The 11631-nt window shown below is 35.0% G+C and overlaps 1 protein-coding gene across 1 annotated transcript; it reads left to right on the forward strand.

Annotated features, from left to right (window-relative positions):
* The first annotated feature begins 3159 nt into the window (after positions 1-3159).
* Positions 3160-4664, forward strand: LOC132282280 (uncharacterized). Its single transcript, XM_059783894.1, has 3 exons — positions 3160-3217; positions 3268-4121; positions 4212-4664. The coding sequence occupies exons 1-3, from the start codon at positions 3160-3162 to the stop codon at positions 4662-4664; spliced, it is 1365 nt and encodes a 454-aa protein (XP_059639877.1).
* Positions 4665-11631: the final 6967 nt, after the last annotated feature.

Consider the following 11631-nt stretch of genomic DNA (forward strand, 5'->3'; position numbering starts at 1 on the left):
ATTCTAACAAGCCTTCAGTAAGTAAGTTTAATCTTAAGAATTTGTTGTATTCTGATTTGGATGTATGGCAATTTATAGAAAGGCATGACACTCCAACATGTGTAAGACATTAAAACGTTCTCCGTGCAATATTTTAAATTGACTCTCCATTTTTTTAAAATAATAAGCTACGTTACCAGTTGTGCTCACGTTATTAAGGCTGGCAATTCGTGTTTGTAAGTCATGTTCAGACCTTCTCGATGTAAATGTATTATACTAAATAAGTAATCTTTAACACTAACCCATTTAATAGCCGTATCAAGAATTCTCAACACTAACCCAACCCCGTTAATTAAACAGATAAACGTGTTAACCCGTTTAATGATCTATTTATCAAAACGAAACATTTAATATTTAATCAAATATTAAATAATAGAAAAAAAATTGTCATAATTAACCCAAATATTCAAAATAAAAAAAAAAAATCATAAGGCATAGACAATGTTTTATGTTGAAATGACTTAATTATTCATAATAATTAGGTTTAAACAAGTAACATATTACATAAGTCATATTCCCGATTATAACATGTTTAGTCAAATAGGTCATAAACGGGTTACAAGAGTTGAACCCATTAACTCTAACCCGACATGGTTAAGTAAATGGGTTAATCGTGTCAACCCTTTTATGACCCAAAACCGTTTATGCCAAACCCAAAGCCTTTTAACTCGTATTATGTTCGTGTCGTGTCGTGTCGTGTCGTAATGTGCCACCCTTACACGTGACTATCCACTTTATTTAGATATTTATATCTGATGTTGTGGGCATTTCCATATAGGAACCATATTAATATCTTCCACTTTATTATGCATGTTATCTTCAATCTATTCATTTTCTTGGTTGAGGGCCCACCATTTTAGGCCTTTGGCTTTCCATTCCATTCACCATATTTGGAGAATGAAGGGGAGAACTTGGTGTAGGCCCCATAAAATGGAGATGCCCATACCAGACCATCCAAGTCTCCAAATGGCTTGGTATTATTCATTTGGAGAACGGGATTGGTTGATGTGGGCATCTCTACTTGGTGGGGGCCACACCAAGTTCTCCATTCTAATCTTCAAATGTGAAAAATGGAGTAGAGAGTGAGGCCCAAAATAGTGGTCCTTGCTGTAAAAGTGAAAAGGTAGAGATAATAAAATAAAAAGTATGATGTGAGCTCCACAAAGTGGAAACCGTATCATCTTTTCCTTTTTCGGTATTTTTATTTATTTATTTATTTTATTTTATTTCTTTTCCGTCTTTAGGTCATGTGGACCCAAGACCGAGTCAAGTGTTCAAGAATGGTTCCTGACACTTCATTCATTTCATCCTTGCATATTTTACCCTCGTGTCATTATTGATTTGTATTGCACTTGTATGCATTTTGAACTCTTGTTACTTGGGGGTATTTGTGCGATTATGTTTTAGGGACATTTTCATTTTTGAGGCTCTTTGTGTGAATATCTTTTGAAAATATTTTCATTTAGGGCAATAATACGATTATCTTTTAGAGATATTTCTTAGAGGGACTTTTGTGCAATTAAGAAAAAGTTGAGACAAGTGTCTTGTTTTCATTAGACCGTGTGTTGAAGGGGATTGGTGACATGTGAAGAGTTAAGATGATGACAAGTGGATGGTGGTGTATGAGAGAGGTAGTGTTAGGGTAGGTTTTGTAATATATATCATTTATAATTACACATATTTCTCCTAATCTTCTTCTTCTTCTTCCTTATTTTTTCTCTCTAACTCTATTGGAGCTCCACCTTATACCTTCATTTCCTCCACTTTGTTTCCACTTTTTGGGTTAGCTCTATAAAGGAAAAAAGCTTAGGGACTCCATTTGCAACAAAACACTTTCCTTGAATTTTACACTTGAGACATTTTCTTCTTAGATTCTAGGGTTGCTTTCCCTAGTGAGGTCAGGGGTGTAGTATAATCTTAAGCTATATATTTCTTTGTGTTTTGAGATATGTTGCATGTTGTGCTCGTATTGTGTGAGGTACGAGAGTATCTAGCATACTTTAATTCATAACATAGACTTGTTTAATGTTCTAAAGCATGAGGAATGTTGCAAATGGTTTAAATTGTCAATGTATTATGAATTTGTGGTTAGTTTCGTTGACAACAACCTTTAAATGCATATATTATCATATAGCCTCATACGTATAAATTGTTGTTTGATGCATATATATTCATTACATGGTGAAATTAATGTGTGGATCATTGGATAATTATTTGAGAGCATGAATTGATGATTAGATAGGTTATTAGCGTACTTTGCCAATAAAATGATTGGTAATTTACACAGACCTCCCCTATGGTTTGCTATAATTACATGTGGCACCCTTCCTATTCCGGAAATTACGCAGACCTCTCCTACTTTTTAAAATATCCTACACGGACCTCCCTTATCTGTGATGGACCGTTAAATACACTAACGGAGCTGTCGAATTACTAAAATACCCTCTCATTGGCATCTGAAATTACGAAACTACCCTCTTATGACATCAGCTTCTTAGTTACACGACTATACATTCATTTGGAGGGAAAACTTGCATTAATTATGTCTGTTTCCCAAAGCAGCGTCTTTTCATCTGGCTTACCAAACTGGTGCGTGTATTGTGAACACTTTGAGAGAGAGAGAGAACGAACGAACTTTTGGTTAGGGTTTGTGCATTTGAAGGATTAACCAAAGATCGCATCAACAAAGGAATTCGTTTTCCATATTTGGCAACAAATCCAAGTTCGTATTTGCAAGGAATGAGTTAGGGTTTATGCATATGTGAATCTGAAGTGGTCTGAGGTACGTGAAAAGAATTTTCTAGTCGGTATTTAGGGTTTTTGTTTTTGATTACTCTCTATTTAGTTTAGGTTATGTTAAAATTTATACTCTGTTTTTAGGGTGTGTGTATTTTTTAATAATTCTGTATTTAGTTTAGGGTATATGTTTTTTATTACTCTATATGTAGTTGTTTAGGGTTTTGTTTTCTATTTATTGTTAACTTTATATAGGCAAATAGGGCTTTTATAATTGAAATTATGTGTATTTGGGAGTTGTTGTTCCATCGTATTGATTATGTTAAATTTAGTTAATTTGTGTTTATAATTTATATTTTTGTTATAATTTTAATTGTTATAGCGATGGAATCAATTCATGATATTGCTGTTCAGTACAAGTGGAACCTAACTTTTATAACTGGTGTGGATCCGGATTTTTATAGCATCATTGATCTTGTTAAAGTGTAACAGCAGTAGCTTTATCTCATATTCCAACTACTGTCCCTTTGTCACTGTTTTTGTCTTGTGTTGTTCCTGGGTCTTCTGCTAAAATGAATGTGGATAGTGATAAAGATGTGCTAGAGATGTTTAAAGTAAATGTTAGTAAGAGTTTGATAGACTTGTATATTGATAAGGTTGTGACTGATGTAAGTCCTGAATTTGCCTCAATTGAGACCATGGAGTTTGAGGATAGGGAGTTTGATGATAGGGCGTTTGATGACAATAATGTCAATGACAATGATGACACTAATGTCAATGACAATGATGACACTAACGTCAGAGACAATAAAACCAATGTAAATGAGAACAATGGAGGACAGCCTGAGGATGAGTATGATTTGGAAGATGATAATGATGTATTTGGGTTTAGTTCTGAAGATGAGGAATGGGAAAATAGTGGGAAGGGTAAGAATCCAATTCACAATGATGATGTGAATAAGAATGTGGAGGAAGAAAAGAACCACAGTGAGGATGGTATGTCAGACTATAAATCAGGAGATGAACCTGGTACTGAATCTGACAATGACATGTATGTGGAAGAAGAAGAGTGTGAGATAAATGTTGAACAACAGAAAACTGAAACAGCAAGGGGTAGGTGCTATGCAATCTGTTTAAAAGGAATTCCATTTGAGAGAGGTGTGGATGGAAAGATTAAGTTAGAAGAAGGTCATCTATTTCTCAATGTGAACCATTTTAGGGATATTTTGGTTAATTTTTGTGTCCAAGAGGGATGTAATATAAAAGGAGTTAAAAATGAGAAGCAAAGAGTCACTGTAAGATGTGCAGTTGAGGGGTGTCCATGGAGGGTTCATGTTTCCCGTTTGGTAGATAGTGTAACTTATTAACTCAAGACAATTAAAGGTCCACACAATTGTGTGAGGAATGGCACTGTGAGGGATGCAACATCCACATAGATTGCTAAAAAGCTTGGGCAGAGTATAAAAGACAATCCAGGGGTTCCACTTGATGCATTGCATGCAACAGTGATGAGCCAATTCAAAGTTGATGCAAGACCCATGCAACTATACAGAGCTAAAAAGAAAGTTATGGATGAGTTTGAGGGAAACCATGGGGAAGCATACACTTTACTTCCTAAGTATGCTAATAAAATTTTCAAATCTAATCCTGGTAGTATCATGAAGCTTGAGAGGGATTTGCCTACTATGACATTTAAAAGAATTTTTATGTCTTTAGAAGCTATGCAATCTGGATTCAAGAATGGTTGCTGGGGGTTCATTGGATTGGATGGTTGTCACCTAAAGACCCCTTATGGTGGTGTGCTCTTGTCTGCTATAGCCCTTGATAGGAAAAATGGCCTTTTTCCACTGGCTATGGCTATGGTGGAGAATAAAGGGAAAGAAAGCTAGAAATTCTTCCTTCAAGAGTTGCAAACTTTTGTTGAACTTGGTCAGGATAGACATATATGCTTCATGTCAGATCAGCAAAAAGTAAAAACTTAATTTATTACATGTAATTTCTATATCTAATAAATTACATGAAATTTACATATCTAATTTTTGCTTTACTTGTGCTTAGGGTCTTGAATAAGTAATGAGGATTGTTTTCCCACATGTAACCCATAGGCTATGTTGCAGACATCTATATAACAACTTCAAAAAAAGGTATCCAGGATTGCTTTTGCAGTCATTTTTCTGGAAGGCAGCTAGAGCCTATAATGATTACACATTTAATGAGGCAAATGAGGGAGGTGTCAAGAGAGGCTTATAATTGCGTCTTAAGAATAGATGCGTGCAAGTGGTCAAGGCATGCATTTTCTGACCAGGTGAAGAGTGACCATGTCACTAATAATTTTAGTGAGTCATTCAACAATTGGGTTGGGAAGCTTAGGTCTAAACATATTTTAGGGTTACTTGATGGTATTAGGAGTAAATTGATGAGCAGACTCCTAATGAGGACTGAAAAGGCAAGTGCTTGGGTAGGATTGGTGACCCCAAACATTAGGAAAAAATTGAATAAGTTGATTGATGAGTCTTGTAATACCCCTAAAATTAAAAAGGATAAAATTTAAATTTAAATTTCATTCTATGTGCATTTTTGTCTATTGATTTTGTAACTGTTTTTTTGTTTGTTTTATTTTAAATTGTATTTTAAATACCTTATTTGGTTAATTATTTAATTGTCTTATTTTCTTTATTTGAATTATGGTTTGTTTAGTTATCTGAGTTATTATATTGTTTATTTTATTTTAAATTGTATTTTAAATGCCTTATTTGGTTAATTATTTAATTGTCTTTAATAAGTGCTTAAGTAGAGGTTGAATTAACAGTTTTCAGTTAGGGTTTCTTGGAGCCGTCATACAAGTATTTAACGTGTATGTGACTTAAGTTTATGGGCCGACTCTAGTTTAATTAGGGTTCTGCCTTAGCTCTAGTTTAAATAGGGTTTTCTAAAGGCCTATATATATACATGTATGAGTTTCACTAAGGGTTTTGGAAGAACCCTATTCACGGCACAGTAAAAATAGAACGTAACAGAGAGAGAGTTGAAAGAACAGAGACAATGGTAAGAGCTACCAAGGACAAGAACAGAGAGGGTCAAAGGAGGGTTGTGGTGGATTAGATCACACCCATAGGAGGCTTGAAGGAAGTTAGTAGTTGCCGGAAACTTAAAGACGACGCGGGGATTTCATAACTGAAATCACAGGCAAGTTCTTCTCTTTCTCATTCTCTTTGGCTCGTGTTCTGTGCACCTAGATAATCTCTAGGGTTTAATCAATCAATAACTGGAATTTATATGTTTAATATATGTTATATAAATGATCTGTTTGTCGTAAATTCAAATCTGTTTACAGTTCATGTATTAACCGCTCCCAGTTTTGTTCTTAAAAGCATATTAAGTTCTGTTGTAATGTTTGTTACTGTACTTGCTTCCATCTTCTATAAACGAACCATGGGGATATTAATGGGGTGATAGAAGACCTTAGGTTCAGTATTATTGAGGAACAAAGGGGTTGGAATGGAGCTGTGGTTGCAAAATAGTTCAGTGTTGTCCCTAAAGCATGTCTAGTTCGGTAGTAAATTTGATCTATGTAATTGATTTAAATGGTTAAAATCAAACCTTTGGGATGCTAGTGGATATTAATAAGACCCTTAGGATCAGTTTTTGAAACCAACTGAAGGGCAGAAACATGCTGGAGAAGAAGCAGAAAGTCAGAACGGAGTAGAACCGGGACAGAGGCTCTCAAAGGAGGTGAGAGCCGGCTCCATGGATGTGGGAGCCGGCTCCCATACTTATTGAGCCAGCTCTACATTCTTAGAGCCGGCTCCAGGCTCAAAAAAAGAGCCTGCTCTTGGAATTTAGAGCAGGCTTTTTCAAATAGTAGTTTTCTGAATTTTTTTCTACGAACTGTTTGGATACTGTTGGAGCATGGGAACGTTTCTGTTGACTCTGGGTTTTACAGAGGGATTAGAGGGTTGGCTTTGAGAGTTATTAAGTCCTTAAATTGAGCAAGGTTGACCTCTAAGTGAATGAAATTAACAGTGCGCTAATTTAACAATTGTGCGTACGGTTAACGGTTGGAAGGAGATTTGTTGTCTAGTTTTAATTTGACAACTTAGGGTGCTATATAATGATTCTAAATGAAGATTAAAAGCACAGTGAAGTCTTTTAAATTAATAAATTGGACTTGGGGCATAGGGCATGCCTCTGTGCTAAAAGATAAGACAGAATACAAGTATACAACTTAGTACGCTATTACCGGATGGAAGGAATTAAATTGCTTAAATTAATGTAGTGATTTATTGGACTATAATATGATTATAGAATTTATTTTAATGCTTGATAGAGTCATTGATATATTAGATTTGATCTATGTATGCTCTGGATGGTAGTTGCTGAATTATTAATTGTTTCCTGCAACTTTATGGTTTAACTCTTGGATTTAAATTGTTGAAATACTAAATACTCTTCTGCAATTATTTAGGAGGGTTTTGGATTGTAAATTGCTAAACTGTTAATTATATGTTGTAATTTACATGGTTTGGATGTTAATTGTGGACTCTTATATATTATTCTACAATTAATTGGATTATTAGTTTGAACTGTACATATTGTAGTATCACATATACTATTCTACAGTTATTTAGATATTTGGTTTTGGACTGTAAATTACTTGCTGATTATTTATATGTTGTAATTTACATGGATATGGAGGATTGTATGCACCGGTATGGGACGGTGACATACAAGGTATAGTTTAGCTCAAAACGTTAATTCATACCTTATGGATTTTGATTGGTGAACAGTTTTATCTGTTTAATCAATTATATGGATTTTGTGGATTGTATGCACCGGTATGGGACGGTGGCATACTAGGGACAGACTGATTCAAAATAACTCAGTCCTACCTATTTTGGATTAAGGGTTCGAATTATAAAAACATAATTCTCCTTATATTTAAGTCTGTGCAGCTGAATAAGCTGAATGACTTATTGGATTTCCTATGGATGGATATGAATGGATTTTAAATATATGTTTATGGTACCACGAAAGGAGCTTGAGTCTCAGACTCGTTGGTTAGGGTGCGTATATGCAGTGGATGCGTAACTGGCTTTAGTAGATTGAGGTGTACCCTGTTAGGTCTAGGTACTCATGCCCACCTTTGGGTGCGTTTTCGCTTGTTGCCTTCTATTCAGGTTGAGACCCCTACTATAGTCCAGTGAATGTCCCTTAGTGTGGATATATCTATATGTATGGACTAGATAGCTATTGTTGAGATATCTAGGGTGTATCTGCGTATCGAGTCACTGTTTGGATTGTAGTTAGAGTAGAATTTGCATGTGGGCCTGACCCACTCTTATTTTTACAGGTGTTCGTTAGTTCCAGACTTAGAGCTGGATCGTGCTGAGCAGATACAGTTATTCACTCCACCGATGACCAGGGTTTTATTTCATATTTTTGACTTGGGATTCATTTCCAATCTTTTGAGTTCAGTGAGATTTTTTAGGGGTCCACTAGATGGATTCCCGAGTTATAATAGGAATGGAGAAGTAGGATGTATCAGAATCATTCTTTGTTAATTAAATTTTATTATGAGATTTTTGGATTATTATTCTAGTTTCTTTTCAGCAATTTATTTATTTTTTTTTTTTTCTTTTCTTATTTGTATTCTGTGTTCGATTATTGCTAATTGATTTGATATCCTCGGGTTATCGGGCGTGGGCCTGGCCAACCCGCATCCGGAAATTTGGGAGTATAACAAGTCTAGATCGTGTTATGTTACCCTAGCCCGGCAAGATGAGTATGAAGTCATAAATGAGGAAGGAAAACATATAATGAAGCTTAAATTAAGGTCATATGATTATAGAGGATGTCAAATTTTTGGCCTCCCATGCAAACATGCAACTGCAGCCATAACACACAAAAGAACAGATATTGAACAGTTCTGTGATCCATGTTTCTATAATGAAACATACATGAGAACTCATTCTAGTATGATTCACCCAGTACATGATCAGAGAATGTGGACTCCTGTGTATTGTAACCCTATAGAACCTCCAATTCCAAGGAAAAAGCCTGGCAGACGAAAAAAAACCAGGACTAGAGATGCAGATGAGCCTGCAGCTGCAACTAGTGATGCTAGAAAAACAAATCCCTGCAATACTCACAGTGTGAAGAATTTGGGCACAACAGGAAAACATACAAAGTATGTCAACCCAACTAGGTAAATCACTTATAAATTTTTTAATATTAAGTCAAAAGTTAATGCCCTTTAACTGATAAAATAACATTGCTTTCCTTTTAATCACAGACAATGAGGAATTAAGGTAGAAAAACCACTGCAAGCACCAACCAAGTTGGAAGAGGGTGTGCAACCTCAAATCAATCAAGAAGCACCAACCAAGCTGGAAGAGGGTATGTAAGCTTAAGGTTAAATCAAATAGGAAAATGCATTGCAAACACCAACCAACCTGGACAAGGCTCTGCAACATCAAATCAACCAAGAAGACCCAATGCAATCAAATTTCAAGTTCGAAGAGGAACTGGAAGAAGCAGCCAATCTGGAAGGGACACTTAAAGATGAAAAAGAAGACAGTTGAAGACGCAACCATAATATAGTTAACTAAATTATTTTTGTGGACAATTTATGAAACTTTTGTTGTTTAAGTACTTTGTGGGTAACTCAGTTGTCCAAAAAGAATAGCAGGTATATGGTGGACTTTATGGAATTGGGATTAACTTTTGATATAGCTTTTGGTATAGCTCTTGGTATAGCTTTTGGACAACTGTTTGGACAACTCTGAATTTTATTGCTAAATGATATGGTATGTTTTTTTGCCTAACTTTGTTTGTGTGGTATGTTTTATGGACAATTGATTGTTTATATAGGTTGTTTATAGTTATGGGTTGTTTGTCATATAGGTCTGAATTCTTTGTCAATGCAGTTTGTCAATACAAGTCATATAGTAGTGAAGATCATTCATTACAAAATAACTCCATCATTCATTAAGAACTCCATTAAAAACTAAAGATCATTTATTACAAAAGATAATTACTGAAGGCATGCTACCTTCAATATACAAGTAAGAAAAAAAATAATACAACTGAGAAAAATGCAAGAAATAAACTTGCATTGATAAACAACTTCATGAATCCAAGGGGTTTTTCAAACATTGCAAATTGAGACCTCATCTCACCAATTTCACACATTATCTCACCAATCTCAGACCTTAGTACACCAATTTCAGACCTTAATACACCAATTTCAGACCTTATCTCACAAATTTCAGACTTTATCTCAGCAACATTTGTCATAATCTCAGGAAATACATCTTCTTGGTTACATGTTATAGCAGAGTCCATCACATAGTTTGTAATGCAACTTATTGGATTGTATCATTCCCAAACACCACAACTTCTAGTTGGACAAACATAATACAACTTCTCCTTATTGTTATAATCATTAGAACCTGTGACCTTAATTATTCATTTTGTTTTTGATTTACATTTGCAATACAGATCCCTGTACCTTAAATCACCCAAGCTTGAAGCTTTTCCCTTTGAACTTGTAGACATGTTTTCAAAAAGAAATGAAAATCCAGAAACGAAAATCCAGATATTTGAAGAACAAATTGTAACCCACAAGACCTTCGCTATTATCCAAATATTTGAAGAACAAATCGTAACCCACAAAAATGAAATTTTCAGATTTTTGAAGAACCAAATTGAAAATCCAGATATTTGTCTTAAAGATAACAAATCGTAACTCAGAATTCAGCCTTTAATTTGTAGATGAACAGAACTTACCCAAATGGAGCCCTAAGTTGCAGACAGAAGAACAATCTTCTTCTTCATCGTTTTTCTTCAAATTATAGAACAATCTTCTTCTTCTTCTTCTTCCTCTCCAAAGCTCCCAACATTTGATTTGCACAACACAACCAATATGGAGTAGCTTCTCACAACGGCAGTAGCTTCGTCTTCTTATTCTCTTCAACCCTAAGAGAACCGTTCTGTATATATGGGTCTTATATATATATATATATATATATATATATATATAATCTGAAATAATATAGGCAAGGGTATTTTCGGCATTTCATGAAAAATAGGTGCTGACGTCATCATTTTTCGTCGTTGACTTGTGTTGACCGTAATGGAAGGGAGGTCCGTGTAGGATATTTTAAAAAAATAGTGGAGGTCCGCATAATTTCCGGAACAGGAAGGGTGCCGCCTGTAATTATGGCAAACCATAGGGGAGGTCTGTGTAAATTACCCTAAAATGATAGTATGCTTAAATTTTTCTTTTTGCCTTGATATTACAAAATGCTCAATAAGGTCATTGCATTGATATTCATGACATAGTAGCATTGAAGACTATAGAACATGATGTGTGTGAATATTAAAACTTAAGTGTGCTTATGAAGTGCATCATCTGGTTTAGTTTGTATGTGATACATTATGAAAATGGTTGTTGTTTTTTTGGGAGATACTTGGGATAATGTTACTTTGAGAATGAGAAGGTTTGGCTCTCACAGGTGAACTTGGGCTTCCCAACATATAGTGGTCACTTGGTTAGTTCCCTATGGGTTAGTAGCCTGAAAACAACTATTTTTTGGTGCATATATATGGTACACATGTGATCGTGTGTGTGTGAGTCCAAGTTATCCCTACCATTTGATTTCGATTTATATTTCCAAGTTGAAATACGTGGTAGTGTAACTTGGCTTGGTTTAGATTGAATACATTTATTTCATTTTTTTGTATATCCGAAATGTATTCAATTGTTAGTTCTAGGTGAACTTTAGGAATTCCTTTGGACTAGACGTTAGGAGGCATATTCCATACTTGTGTAGCGTGTGTTATATTTGCAGGGTC

Source organism: Cornus florida, unplaced genomic scaffold, assembly GCF_030987335.1.
Source record: "Cornus florida cultivar Cherokee Brave unplaced genomic scaffold, ASM3098733v1 CherokeeBrave_3.0.0_Hap2_Chr01, whole genome shotgun sequence".
Lineage (NCBI taxonomy): Eukaryota > Viridiplantae > Streptophyta > Magnoliopsida > Cornales > Cornaceae > Cornus > Cornus florida.

What these genes read in the sequence shown, in the direction of transcription:
- LOC132282280 (XM_059783894.1), top strand. Translation starts at nt 3,160, where the DNA reads ATGGAATCAATTCATGATATTGCTGTTCAGTACAAGTGGAACCTAACT. An exon ending in GAACCTAACTTTTATAACTG is followed by an intron (nt 3,218 to 3,267) that starts GTGTGGATCCGG and finishes AAAGTGTAACAG; the next exon opens with CAGTAGCTTTATCTCATATT. An exon ending in GGGTTCATGTTTCCCGTTTG is followed by an intron (nt 4,122 to 4,211) that starts GTAGATAGTGTA and finishes ACATCCACATAG; the next exon opens with ATTGCTAAAAAGCTTGGGCA.